The sequence below is a fragment of the Syngnathus typhle genome, linkage group LG5 (assembly GCF_033458585.1).
Source record: "Syngnathus typhle isolate RoL2023-S1 ecotype Sweden linkage group LG5, RoL_Styp_1.0, whole genome shotgun sequence".
NCBI classification, from domain to species: domain Eukaryota; kingdom Metazoa; phylum Chordata; class Actinopteri; order Syngnathiformes; family Syngnathidae; genus Syngnathus; species Syngnathus typhle.
The window spans coordinates 15,805,496-15,831,160 of record NC_083742.1 but is presented as its reverse complement, the minus strand read 5'-3'; the positions used below and the strand labels follow the sequence as shown (position 1 = coordinate 15,831,160).

The following is a 25,665-nucleotide window of genomic DNA, read 5'->3' as shown; positions in this document are numbered from 1 at the left end:
TCCATTCATTTAGCAATATGTATACAAAAAAACATACTATTTCTTGCATTACTTTTGTGCTGTGTTGTTACGTGCATATTTTACTCTGCATATAAAACAACAATCATACTTTACAAATTATGTTGATGTTTGTGTTTAATTTGCAATTCAAACAATACAAGCACTACCCTCTCATTTTAGTCCTTTGTACATAAATCTACTACAAACATAACAATTCACATTTTTTTGAAACATCTAAAAACATCCAAAACACTTATAGATGTTAATTATACATAAAGTATTTACTGTAAGATATATGTACTATAATTTACATATTACATATTATATTTACTATAATAAACAGTTTCAACTCTCGAAATGTCGCTTGAACACCACATGGTATTTGATACGCCCATCGTCGTGACGTCACGGCTACGTAATCACAGCTCTTTTTTTTGCCCCGCCCAACCGGACTCGCTTCCTTGACAGCCCCTCATACGCGCTAGGTTCCCACTGGACTGGAGCGCAAGGACAACTCAAGCTGGCTAGCTGACTGTTAGCTTAGCTTATTGCATCCAGCCCGAGCCAGCGAGCGACGTGTCGTCAAGTGAAGACGGGAAAGGACGCCAACATGTCCAAAGACAAGAGCGACACAATTATGGAGGTGGACAACAAGGTGCTGTGGTACCCGGACTCCAAGAGGGACACGCGGATGGACCAGTTCAGGCGGCAGGTGAACCGCCAGCACGGGCTTGACTTGGGTGAGTCGCACGTTCGGTGGTGCTCGTTTGCGTTTTTTTTGGAGTGGCTTCAGTTTCCATTGCTTTCATCGTTGTGGGATTACTGGTGACAATGACACTGTGTATCTCCGTCAAGGCCGCTTAGTGGAAATATAACAGGTTCTCCACCCCAGTTAAAACAGACAAGCGACCCTCTCAGATTGCGGTCGGTTTATAAAAACTTCCTTTTATACAAAGAAAGCAAAAAAACAGAAATAAATTAATAAATAAGTACAAAAGAAAACACCAAGAATTGGGAATCATCCGTTCCTGAGCCAAATTGTCGCGTTCACCTTTTCACGGATTTTTTTTTCAATATTTAATCATAGTTGAAAAAAAATACATTTATAAAAAACAAAAAGAAACACCAAGAATTGGGAATCATCCGTTCCTGAGCCAAATTGTCACCATCACCTTTTCACAGATTTTTTTCAATATTTATTAATAGTTGAAAAAAATAAATTTCTAACAAAATCAAATATATAGTGTAAAAACACCTGTTTATGTTGTTGTTGCTTAAAGCTCGTCTTGCTGTCGCCGGTTCTGCTTTTTCAAAAACTTTGGGGGTTAACAATTATATGTACTGAAAAAACTCAATGTAATTATAGTTATGGTTCTTTTATGTACCTTGTGACATCAACAGCAAGTAGTGAGTGAAGTTGCTCTTTGCGAGTGATCTCACTTTGCATTTGCGTGTTTGACCTAGCAGTTAGCAAGAGTAAAGAGGAGGTGGGCGTGATTTGCTCCTTGACCCGTGTTTTTGTCTCTCACCGCAAGTCAACTACGGCGACTTGTACCAGTGGTCGGTGGATTGCTTCGGTGACTTCTGGGCAAATGTGTGGAGCTTCTGCGGCGTGGTTAGCTCCAAACCATACCACCAGGTAAAAAAAGTCAAATCGTTATAAAGTTAAAGTATCTTGTGACAGCCATTGCTGCTTGCCGAATTAAATAAAACAACCTGGTAGAAAAACAACTTTTCTGGGATAATGTCTCTAGTGACAGTGCATAGTGTCTCTTTCAAATAACCTGTGTGTGTCTCCTTGTGTGTTTTTATTTTTATTTTTTTATATATCTGTATGTGTGCTTTCTTGTGTGCAGCTGTGCACATTCTGTGTGTGGGAGTGTATAGATCTGCCTGTGTTTGCTAATCTGTGCTACACGTGTCTCTGTGTGCAGGTCGTGGACACATCCAAGCGTATTTCGGACGTTCCTGAGTGGTTTTCAGGTGCTCGCCTCAACTACGCAGAAAACCTGCTCAAACACGCCGATGAGGACAAAGTGGCTCTTTATGCCGCAAGTGAGTACACCGCACATGCACACATGCGAGCTGGCTAAAGATAGCGCTATCATCAGCGCGCTCCCTGCGGAACTAATGTAATTATGGTTCCATCTCTCGGCCTCTTGTTACCTACATCTGCACTGTTTTTCTGTATGTTTGGGTTACTATAGGCAATACCGGCCCCTGATGATAGTTCCCGTTTAACGACGGTTGATACGTCTGTGTCAGCTTCGCTCGTTTGCGTTTCCAGTATATATTTGCATAAAATATCAGTAACGCTATTAGTCGTATTGGTTTAAATGGAGACTTTTTCATTTCTACGGTGCACAAGCTCCACCAAAACGGAAGGCCTCTCATGTCGCGGGAATGCTAAGCTAACTGAATCATTCTTTCCAGCCGAGGCTAACGAGGAGATTGTAAAAGTCACCTTTCGGGAGTTGAAGCGTGACGTGGCATTGTTTGCCGCCGCCATGAGAAAGATGGGCGTCCAGACGGGAGACAGAGTTGTGGGTGAGTTGCCGGAATGTTAGTACTGAAACTAAAAAAACAAAACTGACGAAAAAACACAATTGACGCTGCCCTCCATCTCCAACACATTTACGAGGCATCATTTGAAGTTGATCTTCAGAAACTCTGAGGAGAATCTTACTCTGAAGGATAAAAATCAGAGATGAGCACTTCACTAAATTTTACCGGTCCGTCCTTAGCCCGCATCTCGGGCACTCAACTGTCCGTCCTTATTAAATAATATAATCAACCCTCCATATCCGCGCGTCCTCGTCGTTGAAAAGGACTTCCGTCACCGGTTCGGTCCCTGAGTCCATTCTCTGTTTGGGGAAGAAAAAAAGAAGTCATTGTGCAACAAATGAGAAAGCCAGTTAGATTCAAAATCAAAGTATATTCAACCGTTACCAAAATAACCAGGTTTAACATCGAACCCGGAAAATGTAATCCTTAATAAATATTAAGGACTATGAGCTTATTTAGAGAGGGCCAAGTATCAATACCAGCTCAAGTACAATTTAAAAAAAAAAAAAAAAAAAAAATCACACATTGAGTGGTATTGAACGTCCATGATCAAACGTTTTACGAAATCTTTATTGTCAATGTTTTCTGGACAATTTTCTACGGTAATGGCGACCAATCTTGTGATAAAGGGTCCTCATGTTATGAAGCGAAATGAAGGAAACCATGTCAGCGGTGTCCTTGTTCCTCCCAGTTGCTACGAAGACGAGCACTTAGCTGATGAGCTAACACATTTTGCGAGGGTCCTTCCTCTATTACTTGTCAATAAATCACAAGATGTTATGGCAGAGCAGGCATTTTCATTCCATGCAGCAGCACTTTGCTCGCAGGTTGGTGTAAGGTCAGGTCGGACAAGATGGCGCCATCTAACAGAAGCTAAGCTGTACTGATCTGGAGTTTATCTTCTTAGCTGCTTTGTATGACTTGAAAATATATTCGTGGCGACGTCTTGGTATTGTGTTCATTTTCCTTGCTCTGAATTTCAGGCAGTTGCATTAATGTGCGCGTGCGCTCGCAGGTTACCTTCCCAACGGCATCCACGCGGTGGAAGCCATGTTAGCAGCGGCCAGCATTGGAGCCATTTGGAGCTCCACTTCCGTCGACTTTGGCGTCAATGTAAGCAAATATTTTTGTTTTCTTCTGAAAAGCATGTGTCGCAGCATGATAATATGAAGCCGTTAACAAGCTACAGAGGACTACATTGCCAACTACCTTTTGCACCTGCTGTTTCTCTCAGCTTTGAAACGCGAGGGATGTCTTTGACAGTGTTGTAGCGCCTCCTCTGGACAATAGCGGGAACAATAAGTGCAACAGGCGGGGTGGAAGACTCGCGCCTCAAACTATTGCTCGTGTTACTATCGATTGTGACTTGAATAAAAGTATAAAGTAACGTTCCATACAATTACTCTAGTTGATAATTAGGCTCCAGTATTTATTGGTTTCATTTATTTTTGCTCTGATGAGAAAACATACAGACTTTATGAAACGTAATTTAATTCAATTAGTTATTAAATAATTTAATAATAATAATATAATTAATTGAATGAATTATCCATGCTCAAATTAACGAAAGCCTACTTTTGGAAGCCCTTACCCTGACTTGAAAAATAATTTGAAATCCCAGCTCTGGTTTAAAACCCTAATCCAAGCATTCAAGCATGAATTCAAAATCCTTACCTTGATTTGAAACCTCTAGCCTTTGTTTTAAGTTGTAACCCGAACACATGTTTAAAACCCTGGCTTGAAATCCTACTTTTTGAAGCCCTAGTGTGCGTTTAAAACCCTAACTCTGGATTGAAACACAAATTCGAAGTCTAACCTTTTTTTGAAGCCCTACTTTGGACCTTTTAGCCTTGTTTGAAACCCTACCCCCCAGTATTTGTGGTGTTTTCAGGGCGTTCTGGACCGGTTTTCGCAAATCCAGCCCAAGCTGTTGGTGTCCGTCGCCGCTGTGGTTTACAATGGGAAAACTCACGACCACATGGAGAAGCTCACCTGTGTCGTCAAAGGTTTGGAGCACCAATTTGAAGCCCTAATCCTGACCTGGAGCAAACCCCAACTACAACTTGAAACCCTACTTTTAAATCCTAACTCTTTTGTCAGACACCCTAAACCAGATTTGAAAGCATTTGCCCGACTCGTGAGGTGTACCCATCTTCTTTCTACTTTAAAACACTAACCGTTGTTAAAACCCTAACTCAGTCTTGAAACCCTAATTTTAAGCCTTAGTCCTTATTTAAAATCCTTAGTCAAGCCTAAAACACTTTAGCTTCAACGTAGTTGTCTGTCAAAACCCAGTTAATTGAAGTACCACTTTTACATCCTGAGGGAAAACTGGCCGCTTCTGCTTGTGCGTCAAGAACAAAAATCCCCAAGGTGTGTGTGTGTGTGTCCCGTAGGCCTTCCTGACCTGCAGAAGGTGGTGGTGATTCCATACGCTCGCGACAAACAACACATTAACCTCTCCAAAATCCCCAACAGGTATGTTCACCAAATACGACATGAATGGAAATTTCTTTCACTTGTTTATGGTATTCCACAGTACGTGTTAGTATGAAGCTAGAGGACTTTGTTAAGAGGAAAATTATTGAAAATTTTGGTGTTTGTGCCCGTGTGTAAAGTAGCAGTTGTGTGTGAACTAGTTTATGACGTCCGAAGGTTCCAAATTACCATGACATCTGTGCTAGCGTCTGTTAACTCTCGCTACGGTGTTTGTATTAAGTGAGCAGACTTTTAAAATGATATGTTTTGGGTGAACCTTTCTGAAGAATTTTCTTGTTCTATGCACTTTGACATCAATGCTAATTACCATTAGCCTGATTGTAACATTGTATGTTCGCATTTAGCTTATGGGGCTTTTGTTCTGATTGGTTTTGGTTGAACATTTTCATCCTTTTGATTTGTAATTCTCTTTTTTAGTCTTCAACTTGGAATGGCAAATAACTTGAAGCTAGCATGCTTTGCGTAATATTGGAGAACTGTACGAGCGAGTCTTTTTTTTTATTTCCTCCCTCAAAGTAGTTATACCATAGTCTCCCATTGCTTGACAGATACCGGGGGAAAAAAAAAACCAAACATGTTTTTTTTATTTTTTACGAGCTTCTGTGTTTTTTTAATTGATATTTCTGAGATATTTTTTTCTCTTGTCCCGTCCAGTGCGTTTATCGATGACTTCCTGGCGTCCGGTCGTGGCGATAGTGATCATCTCCCCCAGCTGGAGTTTGAGCAGCTGCCGTTTAGCCACCCGCTTTTCATCATGTACTCATCAGGAACAACCGGAGCTCCTAAGTGCATGGTCCATTCGGCTGGGGTGAGAAGAACAACATGGAGCACTCTGGCTTGAAACTTAAGCTCTCCTTTCCAAGTGTTGCAGCTCATTGTGTGTAGAACTATTGCTGTCACTTTCCACCAGAGAGCAGCAAAGTTCCATCAGCACACTCACCAAACGCCCCACAAAGTCCTTTCCTCATCTTATCCTCTCTTCAAACCCTAACTCGGATGGAAAGACAAAATTGGAAGCCTAGTACTGTTTTAAAAGCCACATTTTGAAATCTACACCTAGCTTGAAACCTTAATTTGAAGTCCTGCGGGATCAATATATTTTGAAGGCCTCATTGGAAACTTTAGCCCAAGCTTCAAATGCTACTTTGAAACAATAACTCTGGCTGAGATCACAAATTAGATTTACAACCATAACCCTGGCCTGGAAGCTTTAATTGGAAGCCATAGCTGGAAACACTAACCCTGGTTGAAAATCATAACCCCAGTTAGCAAATGCGAAATCTAGGTGAGAACCCTAATTTGAAACGTTAACCCTGGTAAGTAAGGTATCGATACCTGTAGTATTTTTGATATTCTGGATTCAAAAATACTAGAGGTATCCTGTAGTATTTTTGATATTCTGGATTGGCGAGTACTCTGCGAGACTGAATACGTGTACAGTGGTTCTCGAACATTTCTGAAACTCTAATAATGAAACCCTTGTTTGGTGTGTGTGTGTGTCTTTCCACGCTCAGGGCACCCTAATCCAACATTTAAAAGAACACATTCTCCACGGCAACATGAGCAGCAATGATGTCATCATCTACTACACCACGGTAGGTTGCCACGACGACCGGCCCTCATTGATGCATTGCGCTGTTTTTAACCTCTGGATTGCGTCGTGTGTGTGTGCGTGTGTGTGTAATTTCAACAGACGGGCTGGATGATGTGGAACTGGCTGGTGTCGTCGCTGGCGGTAGGCGCCTCAGTGGTCCTGTACGATGGCTCGCCCCTCATGCCGACACCCAACGTCCTCTGGAACCTGACCGAGACGCTGGGGTGAGTGGCACTGGAAGCCATAGAGCCATGTGACCAAGAAGAAATGAGAACCTGAAATGTCTGGTTGAGCTCGGTAACAAAGTATTTGTACGGGGTCACACCCGGGGGCGGGTGTTGTTTAAATACGAGGCGAGGCGTGACCGCCACGTGTTCACTGGAGCGTCGGGCGGAGAAAGACGAAGAGAAAACAAAAAAACCCAATTGGGGCCATCGACTTTGGCGCCAAGCAAACCACATAAAGTCAAAGATAACACCGCTCTCTCTTGCGTAACGTCGCATCCAATCAACCGGGAGCAGCTTTAATCACTACGGTAACCACTAAAGTAAAAAAAAGAAAAGGGAAGATGAGACGCATGTCCTCTGGGTCGTGGCCACAGAGCCATGAGACTTCAGTTCAATCCATTTTCATTCGAGCCGTCGACGGGTTGGGAGTTTGCTCCCCGAAGCTCCTTCCGCTCGGAAACAGGAAATCGATTACGTAGGTTTATCAATGGTCGACCCTCAAAAAGGTCCGACGGAGCCTGGCTCATCTTTAAACAGCTCTCGAACGAACACGACGACATTCCCACCCTAAAGAGCGCGCGGTATGTTTTTTGGTTAAAGATCCGTAGACGTTAAAAGATCAGCGCGTGGGGCAAAAAGCAACAGCGGGTAGTCGTAAATGCCAATTAGAGGACGTAAAAAGCCCAGCGGAGCGGTGCAAGTGCAAATCAAAAGCCGGGGAGCTTCACTCAGAGTTTAAACCTCTCGGAGACTCTGACAGATTTAGCCCCAATTAGACGCTCCGACCTCCCTTTGCAGGACGACGGTGTAAAAAAAAAAAAATGTTCTTGTCAGTCTCTCCCGCAGGGCTTCGGCACCCCTCCCCCTCAATCATCCCCTGCACTGCAATGTGGGAATGTGTCTGCACCGATTGCTTCAAAAAAAGGCTCTCCGTTTGGAAAAAGCACCTATCCGTCTCTGTGCTGTGGCGGCCGCTCCTCTCCGCGCTCATTTCTGGCCAAAACGTCCGCACAGGCAGGCACACCTTTGACCCGTCATGGCCGTAATTGATTAGAGCAGCAGCAAGCGGGCCGTTCGCTAGCTTCACGGGAGCCAATAAATGCAGAAATCCACATTGAAAGCAGCTGGTTAGTCAGCAGTTATGCTTTTTCCGAACCTGACGCATTTTCCGCCCTCGCAGCTTCCCCTGGGCGTTAGAAAGGCAGCGTCGCTCTCTTGCTGACGGCAAGGCGTCATTTGCAGCGCGCCACACTTTTGCTGACCCTGTACGTTTCTGTCACCGTTCGGGAAGTGAGGTGATGGGGCTCTTTCGGGGGATGCTGATTGACGCCAGGCTCAAAAGTTTCCCAAACAGCTTGTAAAGAAAAAAAAAAGCGCAATTTGTCTTTTTTGGGGAGGATCAAGAAGGACTACAAAAACATTTCAGACTGTTTTCGCGGCCCTTCCTTGAAGTCCTCCCAGAAAGTTTTTGGAAGCCCGTTTGACTTTGCAACGTAAATTTGCTTCAAGTCTTGACAGCGATCATTTTCTCTTATTCAGCATCAGCATCTTCGGCACTGGCGCCAAGTGGTTGTCGGTGCTGCAGGAGAGGAACCTGAAGCCCGGTCAGTGACGCCCACGCGTAACCCCCGCCTTCTGTGGTGTCGGAAGCAGGATGCTCATCCTGGGGTGGGCTTCAATGAGGGGAGGGCTTCCCTCATTGAAGTGGGAAGGCTTCTACTTGGCCGTGCAGGACGAGCCATCCCACTTCTGACACCAAACGGGAAAATGAAATGAAATCTGTTTGAATCAACCGCAACTCAACGCGCCAGCGTGAAGAGGCTTTGTTGAATCATTCCACCCCCGACCATTTATGTAAGCAATTTGTCTGGTTTATGCAGATTTTTCTTCATTTTATGTTTATTTCCTCCCTCATCCAAAACAAAGGCAACGGCGCGGCCGTTAGCGGAGAACGAGGGTGGCGCGTCGGGCTTTCGGAGCGGGGAAGGGGGGAAGGGGGTCGGTCGTAAGATTAGCGGGGTGGCTAATCATCACCGACACGACTCCCATTATGAGCGCGGACCGAGCGCCTTTTCCATCTCGGGAGAGTCGCAACACTAAAAGCAATTAGCCGGCGACTCGTGTGAAGAAGCGTAACGGGCCCTTTTATACCCGTGATTGAGTGTCAAGCACGGCAAACTGTTGCTCTGCCGCCGCCTAAACGGCCAAAAGAACATTAGCCGGCTCGGCCCCTCGCCGTCAGCAGCGTTAGCGTGTCCATCTGCTCTCATTGTTCAAGTGCAAATCCACTGGCCCTGGGTCACTGTCGATTGCTGTCAATTGCCGCCTGTTGCCGCGTGTTAATCAATCGGTGTGTGTGTTGCTGACACAGCTTGAGGAGAGCACGCCCTCTGTTTTACATCTCTGGTTGGTCGGAGCGCATAGATATACCTATTGGCCCGTTCTTTTCTGCTTAGGCGTGAGTGTGAATGGTTGTCTGTCTGTGTGTGCCCGGCGATTGACTGGCGACCAGACCTGAAATGGATCAGTGGATCGATTAAAGGTGAATTCAATCGGCAACGACAGAAACCAAGCACGTTTTTTTTTTTCCATCTTCATAATTTTGGTTTTGGAAACACAATTGAACAACAACAATGTGAATTGTCATCCAGTAAATCGTGTACACTTTTGTGCATCTTACATTTTTCCCTTGGAATTTTTGTCAATTAAAATCAAATTTCTCTCTCTCTCTTTTTTTTTATCCTCCGCAGCTGAAACCCACAGCCTTCAGTCTCTGCACACCATCCTGTCGACAGGCTCCCCTCTCAAGCCCCAAAGCTACGACTACGTATACCGCTGCATCAAGAGCGACGTGCTGCTGGGCTCCATCTCGGGTGATTTTGAATTTATTTGTTGCTTTTTTTTTTTCTTCCCCCCCCCCCCCCCCCATCTCTCTTTTATTCCCCCTGGAGTGGTTCCCCACACACCGGCTTACAAAAAGGATTGACACATAAAGGGGGAAAATGTATTGAGACTGTACATTTTTGCACACACCGCCACCCACGAAGGCCCTTTCAGCCCATTGTTGCGTTGACAGGGTGGCAGAATGCTATCTGTCTCTCTGTGTGAGCTCTGAAGCGTTTAACATTTACTGACTGACACACACACACACGTTCAGTGGAGGAGGCGTGAAAAGACGGACAGTAAAAGGCTTTTGCACATCCATAAATAGATTTCTCCTTCACCCCAACTAGTAGAGGAAAGCATGTTTTCAGTTATTTACAAATTATGACGCTGGATTGTAGAGGATTCTTGAGAATTCCGCCCCTCGCCTGAATTCCTTCCATTTAGCGGCATACAATGTGTTTAGTCTTGTCCGTCATGTGTAGACTTCGAAAAAAGTCTCATAAAGCCATGTGAGAAAAGAACCAGCGAGGCAGCCATTTTGCATTTCTCTTGGGGTGGCGCCTCGCTTAGCGGTGAATGCTTGAGAAGGCAGAAAATGTTGGATTGGTCAACTTTTTCCACGGATGATGAAAAGCAGGGGATCTCACTTGCTATTGGCGACATTTAGCGGCCATGTTTAAGCCACTCTCCCACTGAGTGCCCTCGATTGTGAGTGAAGTGACCATTTGAGGCTTGCCAACTTTATTGTGCCCAGTTTTGCTAAGGTCTTATTTACACACTTATTTACACACCATGCTCATTTGCATCAATTTCACCAGTCAGCCGCGCCCCGTTTGCTTTTTCCAGTTGTCAAGGGCAACAGTAGGATGCCATGCTATTGGCTGTCAGCCCACCTAGCCTTGACCCCTGAGTGTGTGTGTGTGTGTGGATTCATCCCAGCATATGCGGCCGGCCGACTGGTGGTCACTGTGACATATGCCACGGGACCCCTTTGCCCATTTCACCCTGGCAACACAGACTCTGTTCAAGCCTGAGAGGGAGAATTACTTCAGCGGGTGATGAGAGGCCCCCCGTGGGTTCTCATTGGGGGATTTGAGCACTGACTGCTCGCTTCCCCCCCATCCTGATTTAAGATGGTCTGACTCACCATATGTCACTCTTTCCCTCAGCTCCACGTCCATGTTGTTCTTGTGTTTGACAATTCAGCCTCTTTAACCTTTGCTAGATCATGAATAGACCCCACCAAAAAAAAAAGCAAGAGGACATTTGCCGTGGTAGATCCAAGTGGCCAGTTTAAGTCCAGGTTACGGCGCTGAATACGACAGCTCGTCGAAACCTTTGTGGGGTGTTTTTCGGCAATTGGGCCCCCAAAGCAATTCTGCCCGTCTTTCTCAGCCTCTGCCTCGGGTTATGACCGCCAACTCTGTCACAGTCAAGGACGTCAAAAGTTCCCTGGCATGAAAAGCGCGGTGGGCTAAAAATAGACGTCCGCTCTTGAGAACAGTGCTTTTCGGCATACACTCAAGAGTATCTGACGTATTCTCCACTTTCACCTGCGCGCAACACCAAAGAAAGCAACGGTGCCTAAAATACACTTTGTGTGACCGCCTAAGTCGGCACAATCATGAAATAATTGCGCATCTTCCCACTCGTGAGCTTGCGCGTTTAATCAGAAGTTTCCTGCCGACCCCCGTGGGATCTCATTAAAGTTTGCTACGAGAGCCCGATATCATAAAAGTGAGGCCCAGGGATTGATGAGGAGACAAAGAAGAGATAGAAAGCAAGCCGGCAAGAAACAAGATGGATGATGGCGGCTGCCCGCCCGCCATGCATACCAGGTAGACGACCAACAATGGCAAGAAAGGAGATGAATGCGAACACCACATTATTGGAAAGCACAAAGAGACAAATGGAGAAGAAATCTGACCCCAAAGCCATTTTCACTCGGCTGCACGAAATTTGGTGCCCATGTCTGTCTTCAGCAGACCCGCATAAAAGTCTAATGGCTCTTGTCCCGTTGGAGTTTGAAATGGCCGTTATAAGGTCATTTAGGCAACATAGATTTGTCCTTTACAATTGGACTTAGACCTGCCCAACGAAAGAGGAAGTCTGCCATTTTGTTGTGGAGACGCCATGTTGGGCCATTTTTAGGGCTTGTTCAAAGTCTGTCATACACAATTTGCTAGACCTGTCTGTCAATCTTGAGCAAAGTCTCCAGCAGCCTTGACCTCAAACAAACACAAAGTCTGCTATTCTGCTGCCATTATAGGGTCCCTTTGGATGCTCGCGGGCTTCTGGCACAGCCAAACTACTCCTTGAGATTTTGTTCGCTCTTAAAACAGAACTTTTTTGGTTTGTTTTGGTCTGTCCACAGGCGGCACAGACATTGTGTCTTGCTTCATAGGTCAGAACCCAACAGTTCCGGTGTATCGGGGCGAGATCCAGACAAGAAACCTGGGCATGGCCGTGGAAGCGTGGGATTTTGAGGGTAAGAACTGAGCGCAACGGGTGAACAAGCTTACAACGGTTTCCAGGGCCTGCCTCCCTGCCTGCCTGCCTGCCTGCCTGCCTGCCTGCCTGCCTGCCTGCCTGCCTGCCTGCCTGCCTGCCTGCCTGCCTGAAAAGAGAACCTTGGGCAAGGAGCTGTCAAAACATCGCAAACCGGTTCTCCAGAGTGGACATTTTAATCCAAGAGTAATTAGGCAGAACATTCCCAGGGTAAACTCAGCTGAAAGAAAGCAGAAGCCAATGTTTTAAAATAGATTTTTTATCTAAGCCCTTACTGACCACCCCCCCCCCCCCCACACACACACTCACACACATTGATTGCGGCCCCCAAGGATAATTTAAAGACACTTTTTGTAAGAAAAAAGCAAACGGAAACTAAAAACAGCATCTCGAGCGGGAAGAGACTATCGGACATAACAGTGAGTGTGTGTATGCGCGTGTGTGTGTATGCGCGTGTGTGTGTAGGAAAACCTGTTTGGGGAGAAAGTGGCGAGCTGGTGTGTTTGAAACCCATCCCGTGCCAGCCCACGCGTTTCTGGAACGACGACAACAGCAGCAAGTACCACAAAGCCTACTTCTCCACTTTCCCGGGTCAGTACAAAGTTGGGATAGGTCCTTTTCAATTTTGACAGCTTTTTTTGGGATTTTGAAAAATCACACAATTTATGTTTGTCAAACTATAGCAATGTGCAAAGACACTGATATTAAAAATGTGCATATAGAATGAAAAATAATACTGTGAATAATTTTTTTTGTTGACTACTATCAAGTGTTAGATCCAAGAAACACTAATAAAAAGAATAACATTTGATGAAATTGTATATAGTGGAAAATATATGAACATTGGTTGGAAAAAGAAATATTTGTTAAATATTGTAAATATTTCAAAGCAAATATAAAACAAATATATATGTTCAAAGTGCAGAAATATATTGAAGGGGATAGAAAATTAATGTAAAAATACATAAATATTGGAAAAATCTATAAAAGAAAAATCTAGGGGAAAAAAAAAAGAAAAATATCTGAATGTAATCACTTAAAACCAAAAAAGTCCCAACTGGCTCATTTGGCCATCTGACTTGTCAGTTGACAAGAATGACCATTTGTGTGCTGTGTTGGTCTTTGTAGGTGTCTGGGCCCATGGCGACTACTGCAAAATCAATCCCAAGACGGGAGGCATCGTCATGCTCGGCAGGAGGTCAGTAAAACGTGCAACTGGAGTTTCTGCATGGTCGATTATTTTTTTTTTTATTGTCTTTCTTTATTCAGCACAATGTTGAAAAGCACAATTTGTACAGGCACCAACGTGAAAAGAACCCCGGTAGAATTTAGTCAAAGAAATAATTTCAATTAGTTAAATGCATAACAACATAACAATAAACAAACAAAACAATAATAAAAGCATAATAATGGTAGTCAGTCGTGACAAGAGTGTAATCTCGACAGTATTTGAAACAAAAACTTCAAATCTTTTTTTTTTTCCCGCAGTGATGGAACATTGAATCCCAACGGCGTTCGCTTCGGCAGCTCGGAGATCTACAACATCGGTGAGTCCCGAGGGAATTAACGTCGACGTTGAATTCAAATTGGAACCAATGCGTTAAAGGGAGATGAATTATATACAAAAAACCTACGAGAGCATTGACGTGGCGCGAATCAGAGGCCCTTGAAACGGTGGCAGGTGTGAGCAGACTCACTGATGAGTTTGAATGTAAATTCTCAAGAGGGTGTGCTCACTTGTGCAACCACATTCAATTATTAGTTAGTAAAACCATTCACCTTGCTTTTTTTTGGGGGGGCCTTTGAGGAGGGGTGTGTTAACGTTTCCTAGCCACTATGAGAGAGTCAAGTTGTGTGTGTGTTTTTTTTTTTTTTTTTTTTTGCGCGCCGCAGTGGAGGCCTTCGAGGAAGTATCAGACAGCCTGTGCGTGCCTCAGTACAACGGCGACGGCGAGGAGCGGGTGATCCTCTTCCTCAAGATGGCGCCGGGGAAGCCCTTCAGTGGCCAACTGGTGGCCGACGTGAAGGCGGCCATCCGCAAGGCGCTCTCTGCCCGACACGTGCCCGCCATCCTGCTGCAGACTGCCGACATTCCCGTGAGTCCAAAACCAAACAGCTTGCTCTGGTCACATTCCATTTCAATTGAAACATTTACACGGCGCCCCAAATAGAGAAAACTAATTCAAACTATCACCATCACATTAAAATGTACTGCTGGTAAGAGAAAGCTTGAGCCAAGGATATCCGAGTTGAAAATGCAGCAAAAACTAACCAAAATAAAAATTCCCAAACCGACCTGACATTTGTGGTTGTCGTCCTTTAGTACACGCTGAGCGGTAAGAAGGTGGAGGTGGCGGTCAAGCAGGTTCTGGCAGGGGGTGAGGTGTCCCAACGAGGGGCTTTCTCCAACCCCGACTCTCTTGACCTCTACAAGAACATTCCAGAACTGCAAAACTTCTGAGCCACCAGCAGGTCGCAAAAGAGAACAGAAGATGGCATCAAGCTGCCTGACTAAACCCCAGAGCGGCAAACCCAAGAGGTACGTTAGCATCAGCGCTTTGCTTTTATTAGCTGCCATTTTCACATTAGGAAACCGCGGGATGCAAAAATCACACTGAACTTTGGACAGAGATGATGGATGAACTTGAATTCTTATTGTTGTGGTCTGATGAGAGATTGGGACAGTTTCTATTTTAGTTTTTGCAAAACCAACCCCTCTGGTTGAATTAAGATTTCGCAGTTGAATCGGAACTGCAATTATTCTTATTAAAAATAAAAAATGAAATAATCGATGGTTCAACATTCTGACCGTTTCAAACGGACAAATGATTTGCTTTTAACATCGATTCTTACTCGTTGGCTTGATAAAAATATGATTCGGGAAAAAACGTATCGGGACTTTTTTTGCTATGAAATGCCGCTGACAAAAAAGTCCCATTGGACAGTGTGTCGCTCAAATTGTCATTCTTATGATTACTCTGCACATTTACTCGAATAGGCAACTGCTAAATACTTGCTGCGTCAGAGTTTTGACTTTTTTTTTTTTTTTTTTTAAGAACGGTTGGTTCCATGAACCAGGTGCAACTCGCGCCAACACAACTAAAAGCGCGCACATTGTGTCTAACATACAAACGTAACAGGTTTTCCATTCCATGCAGACGTGTCAGTCATTTCCCGTATTTTCATGATGCATTTTTTCTTTCAGAAATAAATATTATGAATGTTGTTCTTGTGCATGTCGTTGAAATGTCCAAATATTTATAATGACCAAACAAGACATCATCGATTCTCAAAATTAAAAAAACAAAACTAAGGTTGGACACCAGACTTGATTTAATGAGTGTGTTTATTTTTTAATGTATTTGATGTTGATTTGATTCATGGCAATTGCATTTCATTCATTGTTCAAAATGATTAAATATACAACACACAATTATTTTCAAATTCTAAACTAATAAGATGCCTTTAATTGTAAGTGGATGCTTTTACATAGATATTTTTTCATTCTTTTCGATAAGAGCACAAGTCGTGTCTGAATGGTCCGTGACGGCTATTTGCGTCCTGGCCCTTCTATATCTTCCTGAATTGAGATATTTTGTGTGTGCGCAGGCGTGCCAGCATGCCATTTTGATCAACATGTGGTTTTGCCTTCAAACGGGCTCTGAGAAACTCTCGGTAACCTTTCGAAACGCGGGCGCTCGCTAACACCTGTCACTCATCAAAGGAACAACAACTTCTCCCCCTCCTTATGTACTTTTGAGATGTTTGCATTTTGTTTAAGAAGGCGGAAAATTAAAGGAGCACGTGTTCAAAGTGTGGCGATGGGACTGAGCGCTTTATGAGATGAAATTGCACAATAACGACTAATGACACCTCGGTCGGATGTGGGAATTGAAGAGCCTCGATTAGCGCCGTTATTACGCTGTCGTTGGAAGACAAATTGATGATACCAATGTCACCACTTTTAATGTTTTGTGAATCCCTATGAGTTGCTCATTTTCAAATACTGTTAGATTTTAGTGTAATAGCTAGTTAGTCATTCAAATTATTTTCATCGGTTTGCTTTCTCTAGCAAATGGTTTGCACCTTCGTCTGTGTGTTTTTCTGAATTTCCTTTCAGATAGTTTGCTAGTTTCTCCATTTTTCTTTGTTCAATTAGTTTGCCTGCTGTCCAATTTTGGGTGATTTTATTTTTATGCTTAGACAGCCCAACTGGATTGTTAGTTTGCGAGCTAGTTAGCGAACAATGTCATAATGATAAGAACGGAGTTTAGTAACTATGATTAGTTAGCTCATAGTGTAGTGATGGCCAGCGCGTGTTCTCCACTGTCGACCTCTTTGTCGCGCTGTTTTCTATATTAGACCGGAGTGCACTGACAAATGTCACAAGTTGGGGTTTAATTTTTGAATTTCAAGCATATCTTTTCCACTGTGCCGCCGTGAATGGTGCAACAGCTGCCATTGGAGTGGAAGTCATGTCTATAAAAACTCCACAGCAACACTTTTTTTCTCATTTGTTCTTTTTATAAAAAAAGCAATTCCACGTGTCAATCACATCTTTCTTTTTGTAGATTATGTCTCAGCAGGGCGCGCCACCTCGTACTCCCACCGTCACAGCTTGAGTTGTGTCCTGTTTGCGTCGACACGTTCTTTCTCTTTGCCAACTATCAAACTGTCAAAGTTGATTCTTGGCGGTAAACCCCCCCCCCCAAAAAAAAACAAAAAACCATGAAAATCCATTTTCACTCTCTGTCGGGGATTGAAATATTAAATCCAACTGAATCAAAATGGGTCGGGTCGCACAAGCTAACAAGAAGAACTGCTTCATTAAGAACACCTTTGCAAGTGCAGATAAAATCACTATTTCAATGAGATTGTCAGGGAAGTTTTTTGTTGGATAATTTGTAAATTTGATACTAAATCAGTCAGCCAGTCAGTAAATAAGAATAAGAATGACATTGAAAGAAATGTGCTTTGTGATTGTTTGCTCACTAGTTTACTAGTTAATCAGCTAGCTACCTACTTAACTAATTACGCTGCACGAGCTAACAATGTTGTACAAATGCTAAGAAATTCAGAATTCACTGACGTTCTATAAAAGTTGGTTGGTTGGTTGGTTGGTTGGCAGATGACAAGGTTGTCAAGTTACAAGTGCCAAGAAATTCTATATTCAATTAAGGGAACTTCTTAGACAATTACCGTAATTTTTGGACTATAAGTCGCACCGGAGTATAAGTCGCACCAGCCATAAAATGCCCAAAAAAGTGAAAAAAAAACACGTACTATATGTATATAAGTCGCTCCTGAGTATAAGTCGCCGCCCCCCAAAACTATAAAAAAAAAAAAAAAAATACTTATAGTCCGAAAATTACGGTAGTCAGTTATCTGCAGACTCAAGATCTCAAGATTGGCTTACTTGGTTCCATTTTTTTGTCCCGAGGCTAATAAGCTAGCTGGTTATTAGGCTCACCTGGACGGAAACTTTTTTTTTCCATTTTTGACGATAACTCTTCTGGATTGAGATGTCCAACTAGATATGTTTGCGAATATGATTTTACCTGCGCTGCAGTAGCTTGTTAGCGAGAGAACTTTGGACGTCTGAGCCCGTCTGTTTATTTTCAACGTATCTATTCAAACAAGACGTCCGTCCTTGATGAAATCAAATCCTCTGCCAGCTCGGCTCTACTTCTTGACTTCGTCTTACTTACTTTAATCTTTCCCACGCTCGTACTCCATTAGGGTGCTAACACATCGATCCACGCGCACAGCCGCGCGGGAACCCAGAGATATAAGTGGAGCTTCCATTCCACTCTTACTATTGACCCACTGACTCAACTAAACAGACACGCACTCCAAATTTGCTTGGTACTGTGCAAACAAACGCACGTGCATAAATAGAGTTGCCAGTTTACGCACACACGCACACGCTTGTGTGGTCTGTCCTTGTGTGACCTCTCATTTTGTCCACATACTCATCGGTCACTTCATTAGGTACACATTCTAAACACATTCAATACCCTCAATGTTTTGATTGACTATCAGAGAGGGATGAAATAATTGTAATTGTATTCATGTCTTAATCTATTTCTGTATTTGTGCAATGAAAGTATCTCCAAAAGAATCATTCAAAACTCAGCGAGTATTGATTGGTCAACTCCCCTGTGACATCATTTTCATGACACGATGCAAAGTTTCTTTTTTTCCAGTGTTTTCGAATCAAGGCTTTGCCAAAACGTAATGGGTGTGCAAACTTTGAGCATGCTAAAGAAAAATAATCACACCCATCACGGTGTGCATACTTTATTGGGCATCCCAAAGATAAAAATCTGTGCTTGTGATTTGAAAACAGACAGCGTGCTAATAAGAATTGAATCCATAAGTGATAATAACACCCGCGAACCCTCTTGTGGGAGTTTTCCCTAAATGAGCCTCAGAAATCATTAGCTCGCGCGCACACGGCTAAATAAGTCAGCCATATTAATCCGCTCGGCATTATGGGAAGATTTTTACCTCACCCATCGACCGCCTGCGATATGAACGTGCGTCACCTCTCTCGGGACCTTTTGTTTACCAAGCTCAGATCGTTTCTTCTCAAACTTCATAACAATAACGCACAATAAAGGAGTGAGTTTTCATGTAGTCAAATGAGTCTGCCGATTCTTATTAGTGACTTGACCATTTTGTCATTACAGCACTTCTTATTTTACGTTCAAAGGAAAAGTCCGAACATGTTGCCGCCCCGGTACTCGTCTAAACGCGCCATTCGGATTGAGATAGAATTTGCGGAATATGAGTGAAGCAGCAAGTTTCAGCCCATCTCAGGGGGAGGCCATTTTGACACTTGCTATTGACTGAAAAAGACATCACATTGCCAGTGTCAATTCTGTTCATCAGATAGATGCGTTGGCACCGTGCGAAATCCGCTTTGTTTTGTATTTTTGTTTTGAAAGGAAAAAGTCGACACGAGCAGGAACAAGGATTTGACAGTTGAACAGAAGTTCTCATGCCAGCCGTGGTTTGTCCACGCAAATGCTAACAACAAATCTGAACTTTGTACTTGAGTGTTGTAATAAGAGCTGCTTCTAATACTATCATCTTTATTTTTCTGTGTATGTGTGTGTGTGTGTGTGTTTCTACTGAGTAGTGAGGTGAGATTGAGGGAGAATAATGACTTTGATGTTTGATTTCTAGTTTATGTCATACATACACAAGCACACACAAGCTCACATTTTGATCCAGGCCAGGAGTGCAACAGCTTGCCATGAATATTCAGAAAAGGTGTGCGTGCGTGTGTGTGTGTGTGTGTGCACGTGTCTGTGTCTTCAGATTTGTCTAATCCTACTCAACAGGAAACATATACTCCTGGGATAGGACATTTTGTTTGTCGTCTAAGTGTGTGCGTGTGTGTGTGCGTGTTTCTGTGTGTGTACATGTGCACGCGCACGGATGCCTCAGGGATGCACTTGGCTGTGAATTTAGCTGGAAATGACTGTAGCATCCCCAACATGCACGTGCACACACACACACACACACACACACAAGCACGCACACGATTCATCACACATGTAATAACACATGCCCTTTGTTATTATTGTCTTTTGTTTTTGACAAGCTGATACAAGTGTGCGTCTCTATCTCTCTGTCTACCTATCTTTATTTTTGAAATTCCTCCTTTAGAAAGCTCTAGCTAAGGAAGTTGAAGATTTTTAAACAAATTCAAACCGTCAGTCTGACTATACGTTTTTGTTCTGGGCGCTCTTAGAGGTGGCAGCTTGACGGCCACAGCTGCGGTGGTTTAAGCGTTCTTTGCTGGAGGATTAGCCATGACTTTGCTGCTGCTGGCAAATGATGACAAATAATCAGCCCCCCCCAAGAAAGTAACACACTAAAGAAGCCTTGAGTTATTTGGAAACAGCAAGTTTGAACTGCAAAGTTTTTCGCCAACTTCTGGTGCTAGCTACGTCGGAAATCTACGTAGCTAGAATGACATTATAACCTTGGCACTTTTGGTAAACTGTCCAACCACAGCGCTCATATGTACAATAATTCTTTCAAATAATAAAATCACACAAGTAAGCCAATAAGTACATTAATCAAAATGAAAATATAGAAAATGCATGTTGGTAATATTAAAAAGATATACTTTATTTTGGAGAATATATTAGAATAAATTGGAATTTTCAAAATGACTGCCGATTTGAAATTGAAAGACCCAGAGTAAAATGTGGGTATAATAAAAAAAAAAGATACTAAATGATATGCTAAATAATCAGAATAATAGTTAGATTACAAAAATAAAATAAGGAAAATAATATTAGAAAAAGGGCGGCACGGTGGCGCACGGTGGAGCACTGCTTAGCACGTCTGACTCATTCCTCGGGCACTCCAGTTTCTTCCCGCATCCCAAAAACATGCTTGGTAGGCCGATTGAGCACTCCAAATTGTCCCGAAGGTGTAAGTGCGAGTGCGGATGGTTGTCCGTCTATCTATGTCCTGTGAATGACTGGCGACCAGTTCAGGGTGTTCCCCGCCTACTTCCCCAAAGACTGCTGGGATAGGCTCCAGCATGCCCGCGGCCTTAGAGAGGAAAAGTGGTCCAGAAAATGGATGGATGGATGGATGGATGGATGGATGGATGGATGGATGGATGGAGAGACGGAAGACGGTTAAACCTGGTGTCGCTGATGAGCATAGTTGCCATTGTCATATTTTACACACATATTTTACATATTTTTCACAATATTAAGAAATCACATTGCTTGCTTACAAATTCAAAGTTGTTGTCCGTATCGTTGCTGTGGATTTTTCCACCCAAACTCGAACAAGGACGTAGCTGACTACTATTAGGCTAGTGAAACAACGGTCTCTCGGTTTCTGTCCATGAAGTACCCCTGAGCATTCGGCATACTGCACGCCAGACTCCAACTTGTGGTTGACGTGCGAGCACGTGGGACGATAATGCGAATGTAAATAAATCTGCAAAGTAGGTTTTAATAGCGACACAAAGCTCGTTAGCCTCCACATTGGAGGAGAACACGCACACAAACGGCTTGCGTGACTTTGTTGTCCTCTGGCATTGTTTCCGCGCGAACGCGCACTCTGCGATTGTGTGAGCGTGCGTGCGTCACTTTCCACTTTGATTGTGTTCACAGTGTCAAGCGCTCAGTCTGTAATTAGCACACAGCAGCCATCTGTCCAAACAAGCGCTGTCCCGCTCGCTTCCGCGCCATCATCCCCGACGCCGACGCGACACTATTTGCCGTTCGCTCGCTCGCCGTCTCCATCTGCCCGTCTGCCTCTGTTTACAAGCACACGCGCTACCATCTTTTAGCTTTTTTTACACGTACACTTTTTAGTCACAACTGTGTGCTGCCATTGCACATTTTTACAGTTTCATTTTTCCCCTTTTTTTTTTTTTTGCAGTTTGACGTTTATCTGTATATATTCTATTTTCATTTGTTTTTTCTCTTTTTTATGTATTTTATTTGTATTTTAGAAATGTTTTTAGAATTGATTGTTTTTTTTTTTATTAGATTTTATTTTTACTAAAAATATTTTTTTAGTTAGGTGTTTTCAAAAAATTATTTGATTTAATCTCCATAATGTCGCTTAAACGTTTGTTCTCTGATAGACAGGCTCCCGTGGGACGTTTGACGTTTATCTGTATATATTCTATTTTCATTTGTTGGTATTTTTTTCTCTTTTTATGTATTTTATTTGTATTTTAGAAATGTTTTTAGAATTGATTGGGTTTTTTTTTATTAGATTTTATTTTTACTAAAAATATTTTTTTAGTTAGGTGTTTTCCATAAATAATTTGATTTAATCTCTATAATGTCGCTTAAACGTTTGTTCTCTGATAGACAGGCTCCCGTGGGACGATGCCGAACGGCTAAACGATAACACGCAAAAGACGAGAATCCTGAAAGTTGTCACACACAGCAACGGTGATCTGCGAGGTTTTCCAAACCATGTTTGGGCAGTGGAACAGAAACATGGAAACCGTGAACCTTGCCTAGGAGACAATGAATGTGGGCTCGCAAGTCTCGCTAGCTTTAGCTTTGCTCCTTGCGTTTTGGTCAGTGATGCATTTTCAGGACTTATTTGAAATTTAGAATTTTTAAAAGACCAAAGACATTGAGTATATTATACATATGGACAGATACATACAAAAACACACACACAGAAAAAAAACATTGGTTATTGGTATCGGTTTGTAGAAGCAGGACGTTATCTCCTATTGGTGGTATAACTGTGGTGCATCGAGGGTTGCTAAAGAGTGTTCGTGACAAACTCGAAGCCCTTTTTCAGCGATAAGCGAGCAGGCTTCGAGGCAAAAAGATGTTGTGCTCGCAGATACGCAAGTCCTAATACTTTTTGACAGTTACCTTCAACCGGGACTTTTGGAAGTTTTTGCCAAATTCTCAGTGCGGGTTTAGCTAACCTTGTGCTACTTTTTTTTTATTTGTACTGAAGAAAGAAGGAGAGCAAAATGGCAAAGGCAAAGATAACATCGGGGACAGGGACTTGATGATTAGCTGCAACGGCTAATTGGTGCCGTCGGTCCTAGCAGGGGAAATGATCGGCGATGACAATATCCTTAATTCAGCATTTGGCCCAAAGAACACTTATCATGCGTGTGCTCGCCTTTGTGTGTTTATGCATGTGTGCGTTTGGGTTTTTGCACTCCTGTGGGGCACAATCACAGTGAAATTAGTGTAATTAAGTTGCCAGTCGCAACGGGCTTCTGTAGAGAATTAATATTTACGGCCGTGTGTGTGTGTGTGTGTGTGCATGTGGAATTTTTTTATTAGCATCTCGCTGATGTGTCGCCTCCCACCTCCTCCCAGTGAGCCCTCGCGGGTAATCCGCCCGGCAAATTGGATGTTTGTTCAAATCGTTATCCCGGCCGGGGCACTTTGTATGCGTGCGCGTCGCTAATAAAACCAGATTGACTAACGCTCTTTGGTGATTAGTTTTACTTTTACTGGGGGGACGCGACGGCGAGAAAGCGGCACCCCGATGTATAAACTGTTTATTTAATGTCATCGCAGAGTCTATTATGTTTATTTGAATTTGTTTATCGATTCCAGAAGCTACCCAAGACAACACGCTGAATTCAAACAAATCTTCCACGTCAACAGTCAAGAGAATAAATGGACCTGCCCACACTTTTTCAAACTCTCAAACGTTTCCACCAGAAGGGAGAGTTGCCAACATTTTCACCTTGGACAGAATACACGTCACGACAAGAATCTGGCGGCGCGGGACAAGGGACATCGATCAATTGTAGTTTAATCAATATGAACTCATTCACTGCCAGCACAATTCGAATAGATGTTTGACGTCTATAGCCGTCAATGGGAGTGAATGAGTTGAAGTATGGGACTTTTTTTTGGGGGGGGGGGGGGGTCTAGAAATATACTATTAGATCACATCTTTGTACAATCAACTTTTCCTACTTGCGCGACGACACTTTAAGAAGGTTAACGAGCTCAAAACGGGCACCGCCTTCCTCCCCTGTCCTTCCTTCTCGCGTGAACAGCGTGAGGTCATCAGCAGGGGGCGGGGGGTTCTTTACGCGTTTGTACGGGCCTTGGCACAGGCGGATGCTCGGCTTGAGCCGTCCCGCGAGCTTTTTCCCGGGAATGTCAAGCGTGGCTGAGAGGCTGCGGCGCTGCGAGCTGTGAAGGGTGAATCTGCGGGGATTGTCTCGTGACAGAGAGAAGGTAAAAGGGGGATGTGGAGGATGGCAGGGCTTTTGCTGGCAAACAATGGCATCGTGTGTATGATTCTGCACACAATTTGTTGGTCAAAACACTATCTACCAAACTTTTTACAAGCAAAAGTGGAAACTTTGACATTATGCGAATATAGTCCCAATAGTTTTCTCTGTCCACTCAGATTTCAGCCTTCATGTGTTGGCATGTCAAACAAAATGAGTAGTATGGTATTAGCAAGGGAATGTTCTCATCTTTTTTTTTTTTTTTAAGTAATCAGATTTCAACTGCATCCTCACAGGGCCCGAACGCGAGCACTCAACGATATTTTTACATCCTTATTGGTTTGTTGGTTGAACCAAAAGGGTACAACACATCCGCACAATTTTCAGGTAGCAGCCACCCTGATGTGGACTTTGTCGCCATGGCAATCAATGTTGCAATGGGAACCTGCCCAAAGTATAAAAACGCTATATGCTCTCATTTAGAGTGGTAAAGGAGCCTGTTTTGGATTTGATCATCGTCATCAAGCTGTAATTGGTTTGTTGACTGCAATTGAATCATTTGAGAAGCAATATAAAAGTGCTATGAGGCCTTTTCAAAACAGCCTCAGGCTCAGCTTTTGTAAATTCATCGCCGTAGCCTGTTGGACTTTGCAATGTGAAACGTGGTAAACAGGTCGATCATAAGTAGGACCCCAAAAAAAACACTCGTGAAGTCGTGTGGGAAAAAAAAGGAAGTCTGATGTCTTGTTGTAACTTGGATATGTTGGCATTATAACCAAAAGTATTTCAAAAGTCAACTTCAAAACCTCGCTTGATTTAGCAACTTGAAATGAGGTAAGCATATCTATCAGGAGGTGACCCACAAAAAAGTCTCAAGAATTCATGGCTGAAAACACACACGTCAGCCATTTTGGTTGAAAGAGGCCTTCCCCCCCCCACCCCTTTGTATGGAGGAGCAATCATCACGAAAGAAAAAAAACACCTTGGCAAGATCCGCTCTGATTCCCTCCCCACCTGCAGAGGGCGACGTCACACTACGGAGTCGGGGGAAACTCGCTTCTCATCAAGTGCTCTCGCTCGCTCACCTGCGCCGGCGCATGAACGCATGCCAGGAGCCACTCAGGAGATGTGGCTCAATTGACCCTGTCGGACTCTTCCTCGTCCCGAATTGCAAGACGCAACTGGTAAGAAAACAAAAATAACTTTAATGTGGTTAAACTAGAAAGTCAAATGCGAACCAAGTGGGATCGTTGTGGGAAATTGGGATTGTTGTGGAAATTGTTGTGGATTATCAAGCAGTGGCATCTTCTATCGTTTTTATATATCTTTAAATTTTAAACTATAAAATCGGAAACGATTGGAAAGAAAAGAAAGAAATAAAATAAATAAAAGTCAAGCGAATGAGACAAATGACAGCAAACGTTTTTGTCAGACCAAACGGAAATGACCTCAGTGGCCATTTTGAACCACAATGGCCGACTTCCTGTATCTTGTCAAGGGTGACTTCTTGAAGTTTTTTTTGTGGGGGTCTACTGGTTCTGGATGAGTTCACCGTATTTGACAGTTTCTAAGTGAATTTGAGTCTAAATCTTTAAAAACGTCTCGAGATTCCCCAAATGACTCCAACGCTGAATTTTCATAAACTGTTTAAATTCATTATA

General features: G+C 43.3%; 1 protein-coding gene across 1 annotated transcript; it reads left to right on the top strand.

Annotated features, from left to right (window-relative positions):
* The first annotated feature begins 444 nt into the window (after nucleotides 1–444).
* aacs (acetoacetyl-CoA synthetase) lies at nucleotides 445–15,604 on the top strand. Its single transcript, XM_061278930.1, has 18 exons — nucleotides 445–740; nucleotides 1,536–1,639; nucleotides 1,935–2,055; nucleotides 2,434–2,547; nucleotides 3,581–3,678; nucleotides 4,457–4,571; nucleotides 4,962–5,043; nucleotides 5,719–5,872; nucleotides 6,579–6,659; nucleotides 6,758–6,882; nucleotides 8,425–8,489; nucleotides 9,636–9,758; nucleotides 12,146–12,259; nucleotides 12,745–12,870; nucleotides 13,408–13,477; nucleotides 13,768–13,826; nucleotides 14,173–14,375; nucleotides 14,603–15,604. The coding sequence occupies exons 1-18, from the start codon at nucleotides 611–613 to the stop codon at nucleotides 14,738–14,740; spliced, it is 2,022 nt and encodes a 673-aa protein (XP_061134914.1). The 5' UTR covers nucleotides 445–610; the 3' UTR covers nucleotides 14,741–15,604.
* The last annotated feature ends 10,061 nt before the right edge of the window (nucleotides 15,605–25,665 follow it).

Coding starts and splice junctions, on each gene's coding strand:
- aacs (XM_061278930.1), top strand. CDS start 611: ATGTCCAAAGACAAGAGCGACACAATTATGGAGGTGGACAACAAGGTG. Junction 2,548..3,580: donor GACGGGAGACAGAGTTGTGG/GTGAGTTGCCGG, acceptor GTGCGCTCGCAG/GTTACCTTCCCAACGGCATC. Junction 14,376..14,602: donor TGCAGACTGCCGACATTCCC/GTGAGTCCAAAA, acceptor GTCGTCCTTTAG/TACACGCTGAGCGGTAAGAA.